Source organism: Ornithodoros turicata, chromosome 2 (genome assembly GCF_037126465.1).
Source record: "Ornithodoros turicata isolate Travis chromosome 2, ASM3712646v1, whole genome shotgun sequence".
NCBI lineage: Eukaryota > Metazoa > Arthropoda > Arachnida > Ixodida > Argasidae > Ornithodoros > Ornithodoros turicata.
The window spans coordinates 51,300,764-51,325,725 of NC_088202.1; the positions used below are offsets into that span (position 1 = coordinate 51,300,764).

Consider the following 24,962-nt stretch of genomic DNA (forward strand, 5'->3'; position numbering starts at 1 on the left):
GTAGACAGGACAAGTAGAAAATTGTTGCTGGTGCGCTTTACATGCGATTTGGAAAAGACAAAGAACGTGAACCAACATGTAAAAAATGGAGGGCGGAAGAGAGGGGAATGGTAACACTGCTGCGCTATAACAGCAGCCCAGTAAAATTTAAGGTATGCAAACTGCAACAGCCGATCAGTTATTTGCAGACCTTCTTCTGTTTCGTCAGCAATTTCCGTTAGGTATTGTTCAAATAAAACTGGAGTTACACGCAGACAGGACAGAAAAGTACAAAGCCCAGATGTTATTAGCACAACACTTTATTGAAAGCGTTTGAAATGTTGCAGAATACATGAAGTATTAGAATAATTCCTGTGACGACAAAAAGCTTCTGTGTGGTAGGCACAAAATGATCAAGGAAGCATAGTTATTCGACTAATTAGTCAGCAAGCTTCGCTGCGTGGCATGTGTATTTAGAAACACTACTAAAATAAGCACGTTTGTCTTTCGGACACTTCACTTCTATCTGACGCTTTCAGATAGTTAATCCGCAGCATCATGCGGTTGCAACCATGCCACTGTAATCATCGCCAAGACTGTCAAACAGCAGGCGTGCGTTTACGCAGGTCTCATCGGTGTCGTAAATCTTGAAGCTGACCACATCAGAGGCCGGTTCGTCTGCAAAAATTTGAACACAACAGATAAACTTGGACACTCCTTCGACATTCTTTCTAAATGCCCTGTATTTCAAATGCATTTACGTTCGGTATGCGATGCCAGGTGGCCAATGTTAAAAGAAGCAACAAGAAAGCGAGCGCAAGATTTAATATTAGCAAATTTAAGTTTCGAATTTTCACTCTCACACACCCCGCAGTGACAGTTGCAAACCTACCAGCCATTCTGTAGCGCGTCACGTTTGCAAATTTGCAAACTAAAAAACAAAAAAAGAAACAACAAAAAGAATCGTTGTACTGTGGTTCGTGTGACTCAATAGACAGTTTTCAGGAACCGCCGAGCACGTCAGGTATGATCTGTTGGGAGAGAGTCCGGACTTGTACGTAACAGGTAACTGCGTTACTAGTAATCAATTACTTTTTGAATAATTTGTAACGTAATTGATCACTCTTCTGGCCAAGTAATTGTCGAGTAATTCACTTACAATTTCCAGTTATCAATTACCAAGTAATCGATTACTTTAAGGATAAAGAATCCACATCGTTCGGCAAGACCAAATCAAGTGTACTCTGCAAATTCCAAGACAGTCGTCTTCTGCCACAAATTCTCACCCGACGTCAATTGCCACAGTATTCCGCACGTGTATTGTATTGTTGAGACCACTGTCCTCTCCCTATTCATGTCCACTATCTTTCCCTAATCCGGCCTGGATACAGTACGCTGGACCAGCTCCGGTGGCGCAGCGGTAACACGTGCGCTTGGAGACTGGGAGGTCCGCGGTTCGAATCCGCGGGCCGGCTGTGCCGTTTGGGGTTTTTCCTGGGTTTCCCTCAGATGTGTAATAGGCGTATGCCGGCACAGTTCCCCTGAAGTCGGCCCATGGACGTATCCTCCCCCCGAGCGGATTCCGCTCGGTCTTCCACTTCACCCTTTCCTCTCCTCCTCTCCACCACCTTTCCCTTCCCGAGAAACATGCCGCCTAATCAGGCAGGCAGACCTCTCGGGTTCCTCCCAACGACACTCCCCCTCCTCCCCCTCAGTACCCTGGAATGTAGGTTGTACTATGAACCTGAGGAGTCATTTGTGGGAGTCCCAGCTGGGACTCTTTTGTCTTTTTCCACTATGTGGGATCCACAGAGAACACATAAATCACGACCTCGATAACCTATTGCCGACTCTTGACTTGAGCATTCATGAGCTCGTGTCAGTCTTGTGCGGAATACTGTCGATGTCACAAAGATGTCGACGATTTGCAATGACTTGTCGCCGTAGCCTCACTATATATGGCATGTTCAGAGTGGTGGAGAGAAAGGACAAAACGATATCACGTTCAAATCCCGGTCAGCTTTGATGATGATGATGATTCCGGTTTTTATGGCGCACGGACAAAAAAAAAAGCTTTAACGCACGCAATTTCTCGGTGCCTTGCAGCTTGCAGTACGCTAACAGTTAAGCACGACGGCGTTCAGACACTTCTGTTTGTACTTTTTCTCTCAGATATCGAAAGTAATTGGCAAAATAAGGCATTACTTTTCTAGACGTTACTCCATTACTTTTTCCGGCGAGTAATTTGTAGCGGTAAAAATTACTGTTTCGTACAGGGTAACGGTATCGGTAATCAATGCTTTTTTGCAGTAACGTGTACAAGCCTGGGAGAGACACAAGAGATGCGCATTCACTTTACCTCGTGGTAATTATCGTTCCCGCGCGGCGATCCTACTGACCGCTTGGGGGTGACGACCGGCTCGCTCCCAATAGGTGGTTTTCAAGTGGAGAGATGGCGCTACGCATGCTGGGAGTTCGAACTTCCGGTCCGAAATTTTTGTTTTGCTGAATTGGAGCAAAGGAAAAGTCTGTAATCTAGGGCTTCAACGATAATCAAAATGAGTACGCCTGGAAACGCCTGTCCCCCAAACAGGTAAGCTACCTACGTAGATACTTTGCCGACACTTTTCTTTCGGAAAAGTTTAGATTTCGTCACAGTTGGTGCATGTTTCGGTTCCGTTTGGCGCGCGCTTTGAAGTTGCGATCTCTGCTAACACGAAGTGCGAAATGTTCCGCTACATTAAAACGCGGTTAATTTGATGTTTCAGTGGAAAGCTTCTGGAAACTTACCACTACGAGAAAAGAAATTATTGGGAATGCCAAGAGCTGTGGCCAAGTGTCACATACGACAACATATGCGATTATTTTGTAGGGAGACCCGGATTTGACGGCGAAGCCGTGAAGGCGTATAAATCATTGAATGCATTTTTATACGTTACGTCGGGTAAGCGACTCTGGTATTTCTTTGTCAGTTTATTGCTTTCAATGTTTCATACTTTGTGTTCACTCTACAAACAGGGAAAGTGCACAGCATACTGGTGTCTGTGCCAGAGCCAGGGTACATCATACTGAAAGGAACTGTAAGCCCGTCCCAAAGGTCATCAGCACCCTATGTGTGCTGGGTGGTGATTGAAACATGTGGCAAAATAAGGGATGCCACCTGTACATGCATGGCAGGGTAGGTACTTCCCTTATGTGGTCACAGCAAAGTGAACTTGTCACAACATTAAATAAGTCTGGACATCTTGTATATTGTGCAGTTACTGGAGGGCTACAACTGCTGCCTGCGTTACCCAGCTCTCAAAACGCCTCTAAAGAATGACTACGTGGCCTGGAAGCATTAGACCCCCTGCAGTCATCCTTTATTATGTTGTTTGTTTGTTCTCTGTAGTAAAGAATATGGATAAAAATTTATTCCCATTAGGAAAACGTAGTTATACAATATATGTAGTTTTGCATTTGTGTATTCATATTCTTTGTAAAGAAAACCTCAATAATTCAATCCTCACATGAATGCACATGTGCATACAGGCACTATTTTACACAACAATCTTCCACACTCTGAGGACCATACACATGTAGTCGTTAAATTTAAAAAACATAAAAAAAACAGTGCTGGGTAGGACGAGGACGAATAATTTAATCATTTTTAAATTAAATATGCACCAACGAGCCCAACACTTGCTTTGTTAGATGTAGTCATTCCCTTTTAGTTTGAGACGTGACTTTAGTGATATTTTCATATTTTGAGTTTATAATGGTATCACAGCCACGCACAATTCCACACAGTAAGTACATTGCACAGGAACTGGTAAGAAGTGCCTACACCAGGTAGCTCGATTTTGCTTGACGATTACAATTTTTCCAAAGGCTCGGAGAGTGCTGCAGTCATGCAGCCGCAGTATGTTTCGTACTTGAGGCGTGGAATAAGGAGAAGGTGGAGACACCAGTGCCTACGGACATTCCGTGTCAGTGGCTGGCACCCCGTCTGAAAAGGGTAAACCATTTAATGAACATAAATGAAGTAAACATGTTTAAGTACAACTTCAAACAGGTACAGCCCAAGGCTGCCAACCAACTGAACTACACACGGGACACACGTGATGGGCACAAGCAGTCTGTGCTCCCCCAGCCGGTTAAGCAGACACCTGAACCAGATTCAAGCGCATTCATAGCAGCACTGAGAAAGGTCAGTGTACAAGAGTAAGCGCATCAAGATAATATTAATATCATCATGCAACTCATGCCCTGTGTAAATTAATCATTGCAGGTAGCACCAACTGCACGATTTTTTACAGCAGTGGATGTAAATCCAGCGCACAATAATCTACCTGAACATGTGCAAACACCTGAGCAATGTTTCCATTACAATATAACTCTCAGTCAGCCCCTAAGCAAGTTTCGACCTCCCTCAGATTGTACCTCTGCTCTAACAATGTTACGAATCACAAATGAAGATTCACAAGCTATTGAGGCAGCAACACGACAGCAGCGGAATAGCAGCGCCTGGTTTGAGCACAGGAAAGGTCGTATAACAGCTTCCATATTTAAAGAGGTGTGCGCATCGAGAATGACTAAGTGCACCTCCCTCATCAACAAAATCTTCCGGCCTACGTTCATTAACACTGCCGCTGTGCAGTATGGCATTGAAAATGAAGAAAGTGCCAAACGAACTGCCCTTGAAATATTTTCGTTGAGCCACCAAAATGCACGTATGGAGGATTGCGGACTCATGGTTCCTCCCAGCTACCCCTACCTTGGCTGTAGCCCAGATGCACTACTGCATTGTGACTGCCATGCGCCTGCTGTGCTTGAAGTGAAATGCATATATTCACTTAAGTCTGTCGACCCTTCCTCCATGATAGAAGAAGGGCAAAAGCTTGCACACTTTTGCTTGGACTCACATGGGCAAATGAAACATACACACAAATACTACTATCAAGTGCAGGCTCAAATACACCTGAACACTGCTGGATGTGACATGTGCTATCTTTATCTTCATGTTGATAAGGGTGGACTACTAGTGCCTATTGAAAAGGACAACGAGTTCATGGTGCACAAAAAGCCAAAACTAGAAGAGTTCTTCACGAAGATTGTGCTTCCAAGATTGTGTTCTCTGCGTTAAAGGACCTTATAATGGTTATAAACATCCAGAAAATTTTAGTTGAACAAACCATTGTGCAGCAGTCGATACTTCCGTTTGTGACGTGATGAATGTTTCAGTGACAGAAACTCCCTTTAGTGAAGCAGAGTTAAGCGTGAAATTCAGGTTAAGGAACCGTTGATCCCAGTCCAAATGTTAACTGATATTGGTGAACCCCAGCTTTTGCAAACTAATGTATTCCTCCTCTCCTGCTCATCCTACATAACGACTAATGACATTTTTGTAACCTGATAAAGTATACATTACTACACAAAAGCTTTCTTCAAATAAATTGTCTGAATGGTATACGTTCTTTGTAATTTATCATCCAGTCGCTTGACATAGTTCTTCTTGCAACTACTCACATTCACTTAAAAGAGAAGGAGCAGTGTTCGTCAGTCCTGCGATTATGGTAAGGATGTCGTCGAAGTGTTGCACCATCGTATATGGAACAGTGTTTGAGAGCACCTTCCACTTCTTAAGATGTCCGATGGCCCTTTCTACAATGATGCGTGAGGACGAAATCCTTCTGGAGCTTTCCACCTCACTTGGTAGAAGCTGCGTCCTTCCTTTTGTGAATGCAGGCGTGATGAGTTGCACGTTGCGAAGGAAGAATTCTTCGTGCAACAGGAACCCCCTGTCAGCCAAAATTTGGTCCCCTGGCAGGAGCAATTCCAGAAAGCCTGTGCAAAGATCAGATCTGGTTTAAGGCCCTGATGTGGCCTACATGTGTTATGCTATTGCTAGGCTAGAGTTCTTACCACTTTCTATTGTGATTTCTTTATCAGATATCCTTCCACCAAATGCTTTGGAGATGAAGGTAATACACCCGTGTGGATTTACACAAACCAAAAACTTGAGTGTTGAGTCTTGTTTGTAGTTACTCCACACTTGTTGCTGCGTCGACAGGTTGTAAGGCCTAAAATCATACAACAAACAGTTGTGTATTGTGACCAGCCTCAACTACACAGGTACCACCTGGTACCTTTGCAGCACGGTGCACTATCATCATAACTGTAAGCTAGAGCCCCCTACCTGGAAACGGGTACCTCACTGCAGTCAATTATTCCCTTCAAATTTGGGAAATGGGAACTCTCCCTGTCTGTCAGCCAGCTTCTAGCAACGTCCGGTTTGGGAAACACAATGAGCGTGCGGCACACAGATGCCACTGGTCCCAGCCACAGTTTGAAGATGCGGCTTGCAGTACCAATGGAGATGTTGAACCTGTAGGCTAGGTCTGTAACTTGTAGCCCAAGTCTCAGTCGCATCAACAGTAGCAGAAGTTGGCTTTCACAAGGCAGATTCTTACGCTTCCATGGCACAACAGCTGCAACAACTGCCAGCAGCGCTAGAAATGTTGTCTTTGTGAGTCCTGTAAGTAGTAACAGACAGCAAAGTGATGGTGAAACCTAGGTGATGTGGAACTGCAAGTACACCATACCCGTGTAAAAGGCCACTTTCTTCTCACTCATCTTCTCAACATTCTGTTGAGCAGCAAGACGACCCCATAGCTTCTGGCACTGCTTTCTTGACGCCTCAAGGCTTTCTTTTAGTTTTTCACACTCACTTGCAAGTGTATTACAGTTCGAGCAGAAGCCATGATAATCTGAGGTCTGTGTTCCTATGGAAATAAAGTATACTCCATGTGCCTGTACTGCATCCCCCACAATACATAGGTTTTTTTTTTCTTCCTGAACTTCAACACTGTAACGCTGTAAATAGCACTAGCTTACTCCCACAGAAGACACCAGAAGCTTACCTGCATCCACTGTTCCGCTATTCGATGTTGTAGGGCTTAGTTGATAGTCAAAATAGTCATTGTAGGCACCGCAGTCATGAGCCTCCGACACAACCGATGCGGATGGCAGATTTTCATTCGCAGTGTATTCAGGGGCTTTGTTTTCGTGTTCCCTCGCCGTCGCACGCTTCTTCTCTACAGCGACGTGGCGCCTGTGGCTGAAAGTCAGTATAATAAGTGAAACAATGGCTGTTCACTATGAACAACTCCTAGAAAAAAAGGAAAAATTCAGAGGCATGAGTATTAATTACCTCTGGATCCTGCGGTATGAACGTGCGCGGCTTGCATCGTCATACTCGAAAATGGATGGCACGTAGTCTACATGATTTGGATCGTCGCTCCTGGATCCTGTACAGACACGTACTGTCAGGGACACTTCTAACTTTCTACTCGTTTCCGTGGTCTCGCCCCGATAAGCGTCACGCTAGCGGCCAAGCTCGCAAACAAAAGTGGACTCGTCAGGGGGTGGCCGGGTGCCGACAAGCTATCGCATTGCCGCACGAAGGCGTTGGAAGGACCGATTAAAAAACAATGAAGAAAAACGTAGCAAGAGAAAGCAGACGCGATAACAAACCGCGATCTTCTTGCTCCTTACAAAACAGGGCACGGCACGTGACAACAGATTAAGATAGTGATATAATTCCCTCTCACACCGTCTGCTTTCCTTTTGTGACGTTTTTTTTTTTTTTTTACACGTTCCTTCCAAGGCCAACGTGCGGCAATGCGATCCCTCGTCGGCACCCGGCCACCTCCGGAGGAGTCCACTTTTTGTTTGCGGCCTTGCCCGCTAGCGTGGCGCTTATCGGAGCGAGACCACGGAAACGAGTAGAAAGTTAGAAGTGTCCCTGACAGTACATCAGACTAAACAGACACTGTAAAGATACCATAGCAAATTTTATTACCTTCAACGAAGTGCGCGAAACATATCCGAGCCCCGACGCCCGGTATCCACAAGTCACCATTCTTCTTCTTGCGGCGAATTGCGACAGCCCACTGCATCTTCCGCGCAGGATCCCAGGGTACACGATACATTTTATGACCTTTTTCCGCCGAATTAGTACAGTTAAGTGCTGAACATCCGCCCATTTTCGCCTCAAGTAAGTCCAAAACCTGCTAACACAATGACAATTCAGCAGAACTTCGGACCGGAAGCGTAAACCCACGTGACATCGCAACTTCCCCTACGTCATCTTGACAGGAAGTTGCAAACCACCTATAGTTCTCCTTCGGGGACTCCCGAACGGAGCTGAAATACGGTGGATTCCACCTACTCTGCAGCAGCCACGTATCCTGCAGAGCAGATGGCGTAATGGTTCCTCACAAACTTCGTTCCTCACCTCCCGGAGTATCAATATTTCTGTAAGACTAAAAGTCTGGAACTCGCAGTAAAAATTATCCGAGAAGACTGTTGCACCTATTTTGAATGCCATTTGATGCGAGGTTGCTGTCTGCTCGTTTAGAACTGTTCAGACGTTTTACTTCGTAAATTGTACTATGTTTTATCGGTCCAATATACATGACAATTCGTTTGTTGTTGTTCTCTGAAATAATCATTACCGTGCATCGGAAGAGTATCGCTATTCTGTATTCGTAACGAGAGATGGCGCCACATGCACCGTAGCGGTGTTCCGCTTTCGTTCTTGAAAACTTCCTGGCGCGGCTCCGAACAGTTCGTTGCCGCTTTACCACGCACTCACCGACCGCACGTGCCGCGCCGGCTCCCGAAATCTCTGTAAGCACGATAGTCTGACACTGTTGGGACCGGCTTGTTCGGTTTGTCTAGTCTAGGAAAAGATTATCTGTTTACTTACAATGTTTCATGAAGTACGCCTGGTCGTTGTAAGGCTCTCGCAAGAGGACAAAGACGACGATCCTTGCTGGAAAAGTAATGACAAAATAATAATGTTGCATGATGGCTTCCTCGTTTTAACCCCGTATGAAGCGTTTTTATTGTTTTCTGAGTTATGAAAAGAATATCGACTCTGCACTATATTGTGCATGTGCTTGCCCCATATTAAAGATCTTACTATCTCGGACTTCGTTCCTTATTGTGAAGAGGCTGAATATCTCATTCCCCCCATCACCACTAGCAATGGGGTAGAGTATCGCCCCTGGCGATGAAGCTCCCCATTCATCAGCTCAAAATAAAGTTGTTGTTGTTATTTATTCTCAAGATATAATTGCATTCTAGGGCAACCAACAAGCAATCATTTACTAGGGCTTCACATTTAAAACATGATAATCGATAGTGCAAATTCATTAAATGACGCAGCAAGAGACTACATTTAACATTTGCAGTGTTTTGCTCTAGAAAAGGAGACTTACATTCATTCATGATGGTTGCCGTATCAGTGTCGTTGTCGTATTTTGATTTTGTCTTCATGCTGAGAAGAAACGTTGGTATTAGTAGGAAACGCAGGTACTCTTAGCAAATGCATGCATTCGTCAGTTTGGCATGCGTGCCAATTCTGCATTGGGGTAGTCTGGTCCATAGTGGCGTGCACTTTTCCATCCGTTCTTTCCTGCACACTCAAATTCTCTTCTGGACATTATGGATTGCCATCAAACTTTCATTAAAGACGCTGTGGATGACTTCGCTCCCATGTGCAGCAACGCCATGGCATGCGTGGCTCGTGTGTGCCTATGTAGTCGTATCTTCCGTTCAAATGTAACCAATCTGCGAAACAGTTGTACGAACTACCGACGTATCATAAGTAGATACATTGACAAACCTTTATCTTAAAAAGCACGCTCTGCTTTATGCTGCCATATGATCACTAGTATTATTGTCGATAGAACTTTCCGCACAGATTTTCGTATTGACATACTGGCAACACAGGCACGATTGCGTATTTTTGGACTGGCGTGCAGCGCTGCACCTCCATACTCCCAAACTGTTCATTGCCAATGTTCGTTGAGCAACACTCAAATAAATATCTATTGGTCGCAGACAGATATTTGAATATTTTGTGAATGAGGTTCTGAATTTTTCTAAGACGCTCCAAGGCACACGTTTGCGTAGTTCTCTGTGAAGCTAGCACAGGACGCCCGATCTTCCGTACAGGAAGAAGCAGGGAGAATGCTCGGCAAAAGGACGCAGCCGTACAACGGTTTGCTTGCGCATTGCGTTTTTATCAGTAGCTTCTATATTAGATTACTATTTCTAACTGCAGTATGTTTTGATGTGAGGTTCATCGCGCTTGTCTCTCACCGCCACCGGGTCCAGCGACTAAAGCCTATCGGTTACGCGGCGCTGTTACAATACAAGTGCCCGAAGTTTATCTTTATGTAATAAAATGTTATTATTATTACTGGTAATGCCAATACTAATAAGTGTTCTGATAGTGATATTTACGGAAATACATATGAACAAAAAGCCTTTAAAGGTTTGTATCGCGACAATTGTGTAATTGTTGTATTTTTGGTTCTAGATGGCCCTGGCAATTAGTGTTGGTGTCGACCACTGAAGGCCTGATTATAAAATATCTGATTTTTTCAAGCAAGTAGATCCTAGAACGCTGGCAGCCATGCGCAATGTAAGCAAGATTGATTGATTGAAAACACAAAAATATGGCGATCACGTAAGCAATAAAGCTGAGTGACGATGGTTGGGTACATTGGAAGTGATGTCGAACTTTGAGTGCCGACGATAGATACCGAGATGATAATTACCAAGTGTACGTATCTGGATCCAAAGCTCTTGCGAAAGAAACTGTATTGTCAGAAGCCAATTCGTCTGGTGGATATGCCGCGCCGGTCCAGTTTACAGTGATGCTGACTGCATCAATGGGTTCCAAGCTTGTTCCATTTCGGAAACACTGTCTGAGCAGTATTGGAGTTTCTTTGATGTCCTGAAGGTGAGAAGTTTGTAACGTACACGTGTTTCCAGTTCCGCGTTCCTTGCATACAGAAAAACTGGAAACGACAGACACATTTTCCGAAGTTACAAACTGTAACTTTTTCTCTTTTTGTCTGAAATGAGTGCAATCTGAAGGGCTGTTTGTACTCCTATGAAACGTCCACGAAGAGCGAGCGCAAAGCGGTAACCGCATACGACGAATTCTCGACGGAAAACCGGCCACCGTCACCGTTTTTCTGGTGAGCCGACGCGAGCAATGGGAACTTCACCGATTTCTCGACGACAGCGGTGGACAGAAAAATCCGGCGAAGAGCGGAAGCGGCCGCTCGACGGCAGTCAATAGCACGCGCTATCGTTCAACGAGCGGACGTGGCAGGCAACTGGGAAGCATGGTGTCGCCCACCCGACGCTGTCTGAGGGCGCTTTTGTAGCGCTTGCTTCGCGAATAGGCTTTGACCGCAAGAATTTATTCTCTGTCCCACTATAACTTTTCTATGTGTAACAAAATATTTATCAGTTAATTTTAAGTCAAAATTTAAGATGGTCTAACGAAACGCCCGCTAGGGCGCCACCGTCCTCCGCAGGGGAAATCTGTGCATGTTGGTCCCGCCGTTTTTCCGTTGTGTTGTCGTGCCGGTGGGAAAGTTAGCCGTTTCACCGTCGCGAAATCGTCGTATGCAGTTACCGCTCAAAGGTTGACTGCCGCCGGAGTGTTTATACTCGAGCGGCAGAGAACGTGCAACGTCAATAACCGTGCTCCGGCAGTGATGGGTGCATTTCATGCTGTCGTTGCGCGACAGCATTCGCCGGCACGCGCTGTACCCCAATCACACGTGTGGTTCGCGAAGAGAAGAAGCAGCAGCAAAGAAAAATGGCGGTGTTAAGGCGATGTACAAGTAGACACAGACGTTGATATGGCCACGCACGTGCTCGAGGAAGCAAACGTCACGCTGGTTCACGACGAAGTAATACTATGGCGGGTTATTCTAGGTTACCATAGTATAAACAGCACATCAACGCCAGCATAGCGTGCCGTAAGCGCCCGATCGCGCAGGGCGACGCTGCACGAGCTACGTTGTCTGCCGCTGGAGTACGAACAACCCCTAAAGGCGCAGATATAGTCCGACGTAACAGTGCTGTGCGTCCGCGCGCAGCACAGTTGCGTTACGCCAGGGAAAATCACACCTTTTATAGTTCAGCCACTAGCGCGGCCGGCGGAATTCAACGCGCTAGAACGTCGCCCGCTCAGAATACAGCATCTCCTATTTTTCACCGGCCGCGCTCGAGCAGTCAGACCAGAATGCACCGCGCTTTATCAAAATGGCGGACTACAGTTCGGGCACGGAAGTGACAGTTGAGCGGCTTGGGCCATCAGATATTGTGGTAGAGCGTCTACTGGAGGGTGTACGACAACATCCATGTGTGTTTGACACGAAGAGAATGGACTATAGGGATTCACAAAGAAAGAGAAACGCCTGGGAAATAATAAGACAACAATGTGGCCTCGCCACAGGTAAGTTGTTCGGACCACCTTGTGCGTTCTTTCGAGTGGCGTTTGTCTCTCGCGGCACTATTAATCACATCTTGTCCTGTCTTTTGTCTTTCCCTCTGTTTAGTTGAAGAATGTCATAAGCTGTGGAAGCGCCTAAGAGATCGGTACTCCAGAGAGATCAAGGCAATGGAGGTGATGAAACGAAGTGGAAATGCGTTTGTTTCCAGGCGTGCCTGGGAATTTTTCGAGGCTATGGCCTTTTATAAAGACTGTGGACGTCCGAGAAAGTAAGTAGTTTCGTCTGTTGAGGTGCTGAGTGCAGGTATGTTCCGTATAGCGTTCCGTGACGAGTTTCCAATGACGCTTCTGTCGACTACGTTCACGCGTCTAGTTTGCATTTTGCTGCTGCCACTTTCTGGGTACAAATCGTTTGCAAACATGACCAGACCACTACTTCCAAGTGCTATTTTTGTTTCCTTGAATGCACACCAGCCATTACGTATAAACAATGCTTGCTATACAGGACACAGACAAGAGTATCGTCGTGATTCATTGACATTGCAGCTACATGACAAATTGTTTGTTTTTCTGGAGGACAACATGCAATCTGGATGGCTCATCTACACTCGAAGAGAATCCTGGAAACGACGATTCCAGCGGCACTGCAGAAAGCATTTTCGAGTCTATGGTGTCGAGATCATCAACATCATCCTGCACAACGTCTACCCAGGGGGATTCCCTTATACCAGCCGTCACGATGGCAACGGACAGAGGAGAACAGACACCGGTCCAGTCAGGTCAGCTGCCAGAAAACAGAGTGAACAAGCGAAAAAAATCAGACACTTTTGAACAAGACCTGCTGAAACACCTAGACAAAAGGATGTCGGAGAATGATGCATTCGCCCTATCTGTAGGGATGACCTTGGACAGGCTGTCGAAGCCAACCGCGGCAGAATGCAAAGCAAAAATGATGTTGCTACTTTCGGAGTATGACCTATAGTGTTCTTGTTAAATGAATTATTTTTGACTACCTGTTTTTGTAGAAATGACAACAAGGCTTGTAGTTTTTTTATAACCCTGAAGCAGTTAGCCTTGTGTTTATTATTTTCTTGTGTAGGATTATACAGGTGTTTTTTATTCGTTACAGAATTTTTCTTAAAAGGTGGCAGAGCAAAATAGATGCCGTTTTAGCAGGTGGGTTATACGGCCAGGGAAATATCCTGTAGGACAGTGTTTGCATCTACTGTACTACTAATTAACTAAAATTCATTAACTTCATAATTAGGTGTTTTTTTTTGGGGGGGGGGAGAGGGGGAAATTCGAGATGGCAGGATTGGATCCAATCATTATTCAAAGCCACCGTCCTTTAAACAACCCAGGAAGCAACGTAAAATGTTAAATTTCGCTATGCAAATGAGCCGAAACTACAACTATTCACTTTTCGAGCGCAACAACCACGCACCCTTCACCTTATCTGGGTAGGAGAGCGATCACAGATTTGCATCTACTCCAACCAGCTCCAGTGCTCCAAGGCATGTGCCCTCTCCCCGTGATTGCCTGTAGCTGTTTCTGTGCTTGAATACTGCTCAGTTCTGGTTTCGGCTAATTTGCATAGAGAAATTTTGCAATTTATATCTCGAAGTATGGTTGCTTCTCAGGCTGTTTAATAAGGACAATGGGTTTCAATAATGACTGGCTGCAATTCTGCTATCCCACATTTCCCAGAAAAAATCTTACTAATATCAGTTAATTAATGAATTTTAGCTAATTAGTCATCCAGCACATGCATGCGCTGTCCTACAGGATGTCTGTCTGGCCTTATAAACCACCTGCTGAAACGCCATCTATTTTGCGCGACTAGTTTCTCTTGAAATAAAATTTTGTAATGAATATAAAAAAAAAAAAAAATGGCATATCTAGTCTCTTTTCGAATTCAGCCAACATTTTATTTTTGTAAAGCCCTTCTGATATGCAAGAACAAAGCAGTCTACACAAGCACCAAGCAATAACAGAAGAGCCAATGAACCAAATGTGATATGCACTTCCTGAACAAAGTGTTTTGTCTTGATGTACCTGAACTTGATATACTTGATATACCTGAATTATTTTTGACTACTACTATTTGTACAAATGACTACAAATGTACTATTTGTGTTATTTTCTTGTGTAGAATTATATACCTAGTCAGTATATCTAGTCTCGTTTCTAGTCTAGCCTACAGCATTTAATTTTTGTAAAGCCCTTCTGATATGCAAGAAAAAAGCATTCAGTGTCTACGCAAGTGCCAAACAATAACGAAAGTACCAGCAAACTAAATGTGATATGCAGTTTTTGTCTGCTTCATAATAATGCATCCCACAGTTAGACAACTTGTTGCCTTCTTGCTGACACGCAAGCCGTAAAACAAAACGCTGTAGATTATCGGAAAAAATATAAATGCCTAGTACTTTATTTCAGAAAACTGAAAAACAAAGAAGGTGTACAGATGCCTGTACTAACACAAACTTTGAGCATACAAAACAGCATTGTTTGAGGTTCAGTGTGTAAGGTAATAAAATAGTTCTGACAAAAAGTCGTTTTATCTATCACAGTTCTGTATCACATGTTTTGTGCAGAGTACCAAGGAAGCACAGACCACTTTTCAACTTCTCCTAACAACCCTTAGCTGCCATGGTAGGGAACCTTCAGGAGACATGAAATAACCAGCAATTTCATCTCTGATTGCCATGGCCACTGAAGTTGGGCGGTTTGCTCCAGACGAACCCTCACATCCTACTTGTGTTACTGTTTGTCTCCAAAGGCCTTCTTGCACATTCTCCCCACACACAGTATCAGCATAGCCTTCTGGACAGTATGCAGCGTCCAACATCAAGAAATTGTGTAGGCAGACGCCTGCCTTCACCATGTCAGTAAGGAAGTCCGGCGTTCCGGTGACAGTAGACAGAAATGAGCGCCACCTTGACACCAAGATCCCAAATGCGTTCTCAATGCACCGTCTTGCTCTCGACAACCGGTTGTTGAATACTTTTTTTGTTTCGCTTAGGTTCCTCCCAGGGTATGGCCGCATTAAGTACGGTCGCAAGGGGAATGCTGCGTCACCTACCATACAAACAGGACATCGACAGGCTGATGAAGGTAGTCCAAGCGTTCCACGTTCAAAGTGTTCCTTGATACCACTTTCATTGAAACACGCACCATCTGATACTCGCCCTTGAGCCCCAACATCAACTAGGATAAAGCGGTATTCTGCATCAGCCACTGCAAGCAGTACAATAGAATAGAACCCTTTGTAATTAAAGAAGTCAGAGCCGCTTTTGTCCGGACACCGAATAGCAAAATGTTTGCCATCTATACTTCCAATGACATTCGGAAAGTTCCACCTAGAGCTGTACACTTGCCGGATTTTCTCCCACTCGGCTGTTGTTGGTGGTTTTAACACGAGTGGTGAGAGGCAGTCCCATATTGCCGCAAGGGTCTCGCTCAATATGTTGGACACGGTTGAAACATGCATACAGTAATTGATGGCGGTGTCCTGCATGGAACTGCCGGTTGCCAGGAATCTGTAAAAGTTAATGAGTATGAAAACCGCTAAAAACGTCCATACAACACCAGGGCTGGCACGAGAAAGAACGAAACGCAAATTAATGAACAAGCACAGAACCAATCTGAATTTTCTCCTTATTTCATGTAAGTTCATCATTGTTGGGTTATTTCACAGTTATGTGTTCTTGTGCGTATTTTGAGTGTTGAATTAGAGAAGACGGGCCATACCTCCTGGTGTAATATGAATCCGAAAAGATTTAATCGCAAGGATGACGAGAACATGAATGAAATACGATATGAGTTTCCAGAAGTCGCCTTAATCCAAGCCATTTAACTCAAAACGGCTTCTCGGGTGAATATCGTTAAGGGCTTACCTCAATGTGACTGCTAGTCTCTCCGCAGGAGATATGGGTCTTCTATGATTTGGAGGATGCAACAGCCTGTAGTACACCAGGCCCAACAAACGGTCGAATGATGCCTTGGTCATCCTGCATAAAGAACACACACTGGCTGCGTTAAAGAAGATTGTTCTTGGCACCTACCATGTGCCCAGGAATAGGCAATTACCACTAATGCACAGGAAAACGACTCCCCAGCAGGGAAGGGAGGGTCTTTACATGCGTTCAAACAGGAGCAGCTAGCAAATCATTTAAAGCAGTAAATAAGGGTAACCACAGGCAGGGACTTATTCATATTAATATGCATAACAACATATTAGGGTTGTTTATGAGCGCCTGATCACAAATAAATTCTTATTATTGTTATAATTATTATTATTATTAGTATTATTGTTATTGTTGTTATTATTATGAAAGCATGCTTTCAATTATTACCTGAAATACTTGAAATGGTATTCTGGATCCACTTGCCGCAGCTCCTGTACGAGGTTGTGGTACTGCCCAATGTAAGGCCGCTTGTCGAATATCTCTCGGATGTACATAGTCCGCTTCCGTCTCCGTCGTAGACGACGCAGCAGCAATGCTGTAGTGATTTTTCGCCGCGCTGGATACGTCCACGCCATTTCAAGAGCAAATTATTACGAAAACACGCAATACGCGCGAAAGGCCGCAACTGTCGGAAACCGCGGGAAAGGTAGCAGACAGCTTCTGCGACCTTGCGCATGCGCCACGGCCGCCGGCCGTTGCTGACGCGCGTCTGACTATAAACGCATATTTCCTGGCTGGCTTGACGTGACGTGTCCGACTTCGGCTGTCGCTGGCTGCGACGCCAAAAACGTCGGACTATATCTGCGCCTTAAGAGTTCAGTTTTCATGCCTCATGCGCAACGAGATTTTTTTTTTTTTTTTCTGATACGGCTGATGGTTTTTTCGAGACGCGTTCGCCTCAGCAGATTTGTTAACTTTCTTTGTTTGTTTTTCCTATAGTGCCACTTGCAGTCATCTAGAACAATTTGGCCACATAAATTATTTTCGCGCATTCTTTAGACAAGGCAGTGAAGTGGTACCTCACAAATTACTGGACCAAAATATTCAGCAACGCACTCCTGTGCAATAACGAAATGAAGATATGACGCAAATATGATTATTGCAAGGGTGAAACTAGAAGATGAAGAAAGAGCATCACAAAGAATTGCTAAAAAAAACACCCACAAGAGAGATTATCACGAAGAGAAAAGATTTACTGTCATATTCCAGTAAACCAAATATGTCACCGTGGGACGTCCAGGGGAACAGATTACCTTCCTCATTTTGCAATCCAGGGAACGTCCCATGAATGCCTATGCTGGACATCTGGGCGTGAATAGGACATTTACCGTTTCGTATGAAATTATCTGGTATACTCAGCCATTATGCATTATTATTCAGTTTTTTGTATATCGGACCACATTTTAGTAACAGCTTTGAATAACTAATCTACATCTTTTATTTAGTGAGCGGTGTGGGATCGCTGTATGCAATTTTTATCGGCAACGCTGCGTGACCTGCATTAAAGGGACGGCCTCGTACATATCGAGCGATTCCGAAACTTAGCTGAAATTATATTCAAGAGTGCTACAGAAACACAGCCGCGAAGTTTCATCCAGAACAACGAAGTGGTTTTCGAGAAATTTGAAGAATGCCGTGACAGCAGACGACGGAAGTTGCAGCTAGATTCAACTCCCTCTCATGCAACGTCACATGTGACGTGGTTATGGGATTTATGGTGGCAGGTCGCCCATTGGGCGACCGAAGCGCAATGCACAATACAGTCGGAGGTGTATGCGCTTTGCGCTTGGAAGTTGTCACGCGCGACGTCGTAATGTCTGACAGCAAATTTAGCGATAGTGACGGGTCCCTGTCACTAAGCGGTGAAGATGAGCTCATCGGCGCCGACCGATTGAGTAACGGGGACGTCGATGAACCTTTAGCTGCTGACCCTTTGCCACAACAACGTGGTTAGCCAGTGGAAATAATGGATGATCTCGAATCGATTGACGGGTAAGGCTCATCCATAAAAGCGCACTTTTTTGCGTATATATGTTCCGCCTGATCGTGACACCATTCTAAATTGTACAAACATTGCAGGTGTGTGTGTGTAGCCACTGCTCGCCAATACCAGGATGTGTTGTGCGCACAATCCGGAACCTGTTTCGATCCGTCACGTACACATGGTGTTGTATTCTCCTGGAAGGTGTCGTAAGGTTTGTGTTTGTTGCGCAGCTTTTTATTTGCATATAAAAATGTGTGTTTCATATGGTACGTTATGCAAAATTTCAGACTTGGGCATTTCGTCATATGTATCACAACTTGGACAGTCTTCTGCAGAAAGCTGCTCTCTCTATCCATTCCCGCAAGCGGCAGGAGGTTGTCAACGTGATAAGTAAGGCTTTCCATTCATGTCATTACACCTGGAGTAAATGACAAAATCAAGGATGAGCTGATCTACGTCAACGTCTTCAATTACCCCTGGCCTATGAAAAAAAAAAAAAAAACCTTTTCAGGACCATCCCACATGTCTGCATCAATGACCATGCTTCTGCATCGAATAAGCCCTTATCATCATTGATGATTATAATATTTCATATCTAAAATACCTAGACGTTCATTACAAATGTGCAAGATGGAACAGCCTTATTTTTGCTAATGTTATGGCAGTGTGTTCATGAGCCCATACTGGCTCAGATTTTGATTGTGTCAGGGGTTGCACACTAAGATGTCCAGCACGTTGAATATAAAACATTTGGAAATGTTTAAAAACTTTCAAAAATATCAAAAATACCTAGACGTCCGTGACAAATTTGTAAGACGGAAGAGCGGTTTGCAACTTCATGTCGTCTGCCTTATTGTTGCTCATATGTTACTCTGGTATGTTCATGAGCCCATATACTGGCTCAGATTTTGATTCGATATCAGGGGTTGCACACTAACATGTCCAGCACGTTGAATATGAAAGATGTGGAAATGTTTAAAAAATATCGAAAATACCTAGACGTGCACGACAAATTTGTAAGATGGACCAGCGGTTTGCAACTTTTCGACATGTCGTCAGTCTTATTTTTGCTCATGTTACACCGGTGTGTTCATGAGCCCATAGTGGCTGCATTTTTGATTCAATATTGGGTTGCACACTAACATGTCCAGCACGTTGAATATGAAAGATGTGGAGATGTTTAACAAATATAAAAAATACCTAGATGTGCACGACAAATTTGTAAGATGGACCAGCGGTTTGCAACTTGTCGACATGTCGTCAGTCTTATTTTTGCTCATGTTACACCGGTGTGTTCATGAGCCCATAGTGGCTGCATTTTTGATTCAATATTGGGTTGCACACTAACATGTCCAGCACGTTGAATATGAAAGATGTGGAGATGTTTAACAAATATAAAAAATACCTAGATGTGCACGACAAATTTGTAAGATGGACCAGCGGTTTGCAACTTGTCGACATGTCGTCAGTCTTATTTTTGCTCATGTTACACCGGTGTGTTCATGAGCCCATAGTGGCTGCATTTTTGATTCAATATTGGGTTGCACACTAACATGTCCAGCACGTTGAATATGAAAGATGTGGAGATGTTTAACAAATATAAAAAATACCTAGATGTGCACGACAAATTTGTAAGATGGACCAGCGGTTTGCAACTTGTCGACATGTCGTCAGTCTTATTTTTGCTCATGTTACACCGGTGTGTTCATGAGCCCATAGTGGCTGCATTTTTGATTCAATATTGGGTTGCACACTAACATGTCCAGCACGTTGAATATGAAAGATGTGGAGATGTTTAACAAATATAAAAAATACCTAGATGTGCACGACAAATTTGTAAGATGGACCAGCGGTTTGCAACTTGTCGACATGTCGTCAGTCTTATTTTTGCTCATGTTATACACCGGTGTGTTCATGAGCCCATAGTGGCACAGATTTTGATTCAATATTAGGTTGCACACTAACATGTCCAGCACGTTGAATATGAAAGATGTGGAAATGTTTAACAAATATAAAAAATACCTAGATGTGCACGACAAATTTGTAAGCTGGACCAGCGGTTTGCAACTTGTCGACATGTCGTCAGTCTTATTTTTGCTCATGTTATACACCGGTGTGTTCATGAGCCCATAGTGGCACAGATTTTGATTCAATATTAGGTTGCACACTAACATGTCCAGCACGTTGAATATGAAAGATGTGGAAATGTTTAACAAATATAAAAAATACCTAGATGTGTACGACAAATTTGTAAGATGGACCAGCGGTTTGCAACTTGTCGACATGTCGTCAGTCTTATTTTTGCTCATGTTATACACCGGTGTGTTCATGAGCCCATAATGGCACAGATTTTGATACAATATTAGGTTGCACACTAACATGTCCACCACGTTGAATATGAAAGATGTGGAAATGTTTAAGAAATATAAAAAATACCTAGATGTGGACGACAAATTTGTAAGATGGACCAGCGGTTTGCAACTTGTCGACATGTCGTCAGTCTTATTTTTGCTCATGTTATACACCGGTGTGTTCATGAGCCTATACTGGCTCACATTTTGATTCGATATCAGCTACGGGTTGCAAGCTAACATATTCCAGCACGTTGATCATAAAGGTTGCGGAAGTTGAGTGTTTATGTAGTCATATTTTATTGTCCCTTATTGTAATATACGTCCACAGCACTGACCAGTTGTGTTAAAATTGGGTTGTTGGTATCGGATAGTCATAATGATGTTCAAGCAGCAAGCTCTGAGCAACCAGTCGCCCTGTCCTGTCAACAAGGTTGTCTTGTCTTTTGCTGCTCGAACATCATATAACCACAACACTGATTTGTGGATATACGTAACTAAATATTTATACGTAAATATATTTATATTATGCAATGCTTTTCTCACATCAGCAATGTGCAGGGAAAAATTAAATATAGCTGTGGAGCCTGCGAATTTGAGTTGTTATATTCGTGACCCATTAAAAGGTGTTGATTCTGGCAGGAAGGAGTGCTACTCTCATCAGTTAGTGTCAGCTACGGAGGGGTACAAGACAACATTATTGGGCATAGTTTGGCAATATACTGCTCCGGTAGGGATAATACCTTAGAGAGGCTATATGCAAAGCAAACTGATGTAGCCTGCTGGATCAAGCACTTCCTTCTCGCAGTACTACCGAGGTATGCGGGACTGCCGTTTCGTGCGGTGCTGACAATTTCTGTACACATCACTTTTGACTATTGTCAACAAAGTAATACCTACCTTTCAATACTGCGTATCCAGTTCTTTGGACACCGTTGCCGCTAACAGTTGACTGCGTGACGGTCGACAGCTTTTAGTTTGAGCTGTGTCCGGCGCCGTCCCATACATATCGTACTCGCAGAACGTCTCTTACCTCATATGTATCGTGAACGAAACGTGCGGAGTACACGCACGCGTGTGACAATCAGACCTTTTGTTGAAGATGCTTCGAGTATGTGACTCCCAACAGGTGCTTTTCTATATCCACTTTCGTCACATTGTCGTCGACAAAAGAGTTGTTATACACCCGGGTTACGTTTTCACCACTTCCATACGGAATATTCTTTTCGCAGGTAAGACGAACTAGAAGTGCTCAAAATACCGAACGATACGATACAAGTTAGTAAATAAGCGTCAAAAGCCTGTATTAGGTGGAGTCATCCACGTAAACTCCCGCTCGAAATGAAGATGCGAGACGTATTGACATTGTTGTTCGGCCACATTTTACAATACGCGTCTTTCGTTTGACCAGACCATATGTATCAAATTTATTGCCGTCGCCGTGATCCTCGAGCACCTTTTGGAAGTCGTCTGCTCTCACCGCTGCAAAAAGGCGCGAGAGCAGACGATTTGTTCATCCAATAAGCGGTATGCCATCGTAGCGGATATCGCTGTTGCCAACAGAAATCGCGATGTGCTGGCGCTGTTCTTATCAACTTAATTTCTTTATTGAATAACCGTGACGATTCTGGACGAGCGAATTCACAATATTACGTTTTCAGCAATGAGGAATCGAATGGTGCGCTTTGTGGATGGGCCAGGGTGTACGAGACCGTCCCTTTAAAGCTGGAACCGCATGGCACGTATCTCAGCGCGAATAACGCGCCGTAGTACTCTTGGTGCAAAATTTCACCCGGAGAACCGGTTTCTGGCGCGTACTCCAGCGCGTCGGCAGCCTTTTCATATCTCAGGGGGACGGCAACGTGGCAATCACAGCGTGGCATGCGTACCAAGCTGGAACCGCGTGGGGCGTATTTCAGAGCGTCGCGCTGGCAGTTTCACGCCCTAATTAAACGTAGGCACGTCATCCTTCATTTTGACTCAGAGGCGAGCAGGACACTCAAGTTGCGGTCGATTGCAGAAGAAGATGGGGTAACTTCGCCAATAATCCTGGCGGTTACCGTGGTACAGGGAGCATCGCAATGAAGACTGCTGAGGGATGCTCGCATGTTTTCTGCGATAGGTTCCAAATCGCAGAGCGAGAGCGTTAGCACACCTCTCCCGCTCCTGTGCCACCATCATTTCTCCCCTCCCTCTTTCACCCTCCCCTCTTCTCCATACCCTGGGTGCACCGAGCAGCCACTTCAGAGCACGTTGACCGCACCTTCCCCCTACATCCCCCCCCCGCCACCTAGAACAACTAAAATATAGTACCTGTTTTGTCGTGCCCTTCGAAGTGAGCTTTTTGGACTTAGTGGTCCAGGAAACTTTTATATTTTTGTTCTTTGTTTGTAAGACGCTGAAACGCCGCGTTGTTGTCTCTTATTGGAAATACGAGAAACAAACAAAATTCAGATTTACAAATTTTTTATGATGATATGTACTTTTAAGAGTGCTGCATTTATTAATCCGAAACTGTTGAAAATTTGCATTTGGCTTTCGAAAATCATCTAAACCAAGCAATAACTGATGCAGATGCACCATACATGTTGCACATAAGACCCCGTACACATCAACGTCCGTAAGGATTATTACAGGATATCCACAAAATTCAAGAAATGCGGCCACCTGGATGTCCTCAGGATGTCCTGCACACGAACGTATTCTAAAATGTTCATGTCTCCATGGACATCCTGATCTCCCCACACGACATCTGTGGGATGTCCCATGGATTGCTTTGTTCCCTCTGGGATTTTAAGCAAAGAAAACCTGCACTCTGTGTGCAGGTAAGCACCGATCAGGATATTTAATATGACCAAATAAACTTGTGCAGTACAAGTTCGATATAATTTCAATACAGTAACCACTGCACTTGAGTGACGCGGATATCTGCAAAATATGAACAGGGTAAAGCGTTGTGCACTTACTTTGTAGAATTTCCCAAGTGGTGTACAGCCATGAACGCTAGTCGTTGTGAGCATGCCTAGTAGGCAAGCCAGCGCTATGAGATTGGTGCTGCAATGCCACCCCATTGCTATATTCTACTGCGTCGGTTTCGGTGCTCAGTACTGAAAGAGTGATCGTTTCATGGCAAGGCCGAATATTGGGCCCACAAAGAGATGGATGTACATCGTCCGCGAGAGCTGAACATTGATGCTCTGCACGCTGAAACAAATACCTGCTGAGTCGGTGTTTTTCCTCTTCTGAGTCAGTAGTCAATAAGTAATGGCCGGAAAACTGACAAAAATGCCCTGCGTCGTCGACTATGTGCTCTCAAACCCAGCGGCATTGAAGAGCACTCGTGTGTGGTGCTGATGCAAAATAAATCAGCGAAGATTTACAGCAAAGGGGATCCCTTCTCGCCCCCTCCATCTGAGCGCATCACAGTTGGTTTGGCTGGAAAATAAGGAGATCACAAGTACATCACGCATGAACGATACGTTTGATGACCATCACCAAAGAAAGATTACGTGCGTAGACGTCATTAACCCCCAGGAAAAGGTAGGGGGTATACGTAGGAATGTTTTCTTTCTTAATGCAGTATTCCAAAGTGCAGATTTGGTTTGGTTTGGTGGAACTACTGGTAAAACTTTGGTAAAACTGCAGATACTGTAAGGTCTATAGCGAGTTGGCATACAATGAGCTGGCCAAAAGTCAGTTTTTCCATAGTGCCACCCGGCCAACGAGTAGGAGGCCTTCCATGAGCCGGCAATTTAATAAAAAGCTTGTGTTTATTAACACGCGTACTGTATAGTGATGAACGCAAATAATTATGGGTTGCTTCTAAATATCTGTGGAAACTCAGTATGTTCCATTACTGGTGTTGGTGGTAGCAGCAGCGACAGTTGCAGCAGGAATGATGATGATGGTGATGATGAGGGAGAATGTGGAAGGAGGAAATGCAAGGAAGGTTGCTCGCGCTGCCGTTGCACCCAACTGTTCCTACGTTAGCCCTCATCCTTGCCACATCGTCTCCCGCAAGACGACCCTATTGGAAAACTGTCTCATGACCCATCAAGAGTTTTTAAGTGAACCTGATGGTAGCCTGGCAGATTGTAATGGACAGCGTGGTCTACTAGGTGCTCCGTCAGGGCGCCCTGAAGGATTGCGATGGACCAATATGTTACCCCATCAGGGATTTCTGATGTACTCTTGATGGGCAAAATATCCGCCTCAAGCAGCTGCCACGTTCATCATATTCATAACCCATCAGCAGGCCCAATGGCGCGTCTCCACTTTGCACAGGTATTACTTCGCACGAACACCACACTGCTAGCACGTGATACTGTAACTTGAAAAAAGAAAATTCAGAGTTTTCTGAATATCTC

The 24,962-nt window shown here is 44.4% G+C and overlaps 4 protein-coding genes across 4 annotated transcripts; 2 read left to right on the plus strand and 2 right to left on the minus strand.

Annotated features, from left to right (window-relative positions):
• Positions 1–289: 289 nt before the first annotated feature.
• Positions 290–23,986, minus strand: LOC135383468 (uncharacterized). Its single transcript, XM_064612907.1, has 6 exons — positions 23,813–23,986; positions 23,562–23,702; positions 10,593–10,771; positions 9,246–9,304; positions 8,732–8,797; positions 290–657 (listed from the first exon to the last, which is right to left on the minus strand). Exons 2-6 carry the CDS (start codon positions 23,664–23,666, stop codon positions 536–538), a joined length of 531 nt encoding a protein of 176 aa, XP_064468977.1. The 5' UTR covers positions 23,667–23,702; positions 23,813–23,986; the 3' UTR covers positions 290–535.
• On the plus strand, positions 2,538–5,104 carry LOC135386417 (uncharacterized). Its single transcript, XM_064616330.1, has 6 exons — positions 2,538–2,572; positions 2,748–2,923; positions 2,998–3,157; positions 3,850–3,976; positions 4,034–4,168; positions 4,250–5,104. The coding sequence occupies exons 1-6, from the start codon at positions 2,538–2,540 to the stop codon at positions 5,102–5,104; spliced, it is 1,488 nt and encodes a 495-aa protein (XP_064472400.1).
• LOC135386418 (uncharacterized) lies at positions 5,480–6,390 on the minus strand. The gene is made up of 3 exons (XM_064616331.1): positions 6,158–6,390; positions 5,884–6,041; positions 5,480–5,805 (listed from the first exon to the last, which is right to left on the minus strand). The coding sequence occupies exons 1-3, from the start codon at positions 6,388–6,390 to the stop codon at positions 5,480–5,482; spliced, it is 717 nt and encodes a 238-aa protein (XP_064472401.1).
• LOC135383467 (transcription factor Adf-1-like) lies at positions 11,947–13,347 on the plus strand. The gene is made up of 3 exons (XM_064612906.1): positions 11,947–12,292; positions 12,396–12,558; positions 12,866–13,347. The coding sequence occupies exons 1-3, from the start codon at positions 12,100–12,102 to the stop codon at positions 13,269–13,271; spliced, it is 762 nt and encodes a 253-aa protein (XP_064468976.1). The 5' UTR covers positions 11,947–12,099; the 3' UTR covers positions 13,272–13,347.
• Positions 23,987–24,962: the final 976 nt, after the last annotated feature.

Coding starts and splice junctions, on each gene's coding strand:
- LOC135383468 (XM_064612907.1), bottom strand. CDS start 23,666: ATGGGGTGGCATTGCAGCACCAATCTCATAGCGCTGGCTTGCCTACTA. Junction 10,772..23,561: donor CACTTGGGAAATTCTACAAA/GTAAGTGCACAA, acceptor TCTCACCTTCAG/GACATCAAAGAAACTCCAAT. Junction 8,798..9,245: donor GGCAACCATCATGAATGAAT/GTAAGTCTCCTT, acceptor TTACTTTTCCAG/CAAGGATCGTCGTCTTTGTC.
- LOC135386418 (XM_064616331.1), bottom strand. CDS start 6,390: ATGCGACTGAGACTTGGGCTACAAGTTACAGACCTAGCCTACAGGTTC. Junction 6,042..6,157: donor AGTGAGGTACCCGTTTCCAG/GTAGGGGGCTCT, acceptor GTATGATTTTAG/GCCTTACAACCTGTCGACGC. Junction 5,806..5,883: donor AGAAATCACAATAGAAAGTG/GTAAGAACTCTA, acceptor ATCTTTGCACAG/GCTTTCTGGAATTGCTCCTG.
- LOC135386417 (XM_064616330.1), top strand. CDS start 2,538: ATGAGTACGCCTGGAAACGCCTGTCCCCCAAACAG. Junction 2,924..2,997: donor ATTTTTATACGTTACGTCGG/GTAAGCGACTCT, acceptor CTCTACAAACAG/GGAAAGTGCACAGCATACTG. Junction 4,169..4,249: donor TCATAGCAGCACTGAGAAAG/GTCAGTGTACAA, acceptor TAATCATTGCAG/GTAGCACCAACTGCACGATT.
- LOC135383467 (XM_064612906.1), top strand. CDS start 12,100: ATGGCGGACTACAGTTCGGGCACGGAAGTGACAGTTGAGCGGCTTGGG. Junction 12,293..12,395: donor ACAATGTGGCCTCGCCACAG/GTAAGTTGTTCG, acceptor CCCTCTGTTTAG/TTGAAGAATGTCATAAGCTG. Junction 12,559..12,865: donor GACTGTGGACGTCCGAGAAA/GTAAGTAGTTTC, acceptor GTTTTTCTGGAG/GACAACATGCAATCTGGATG.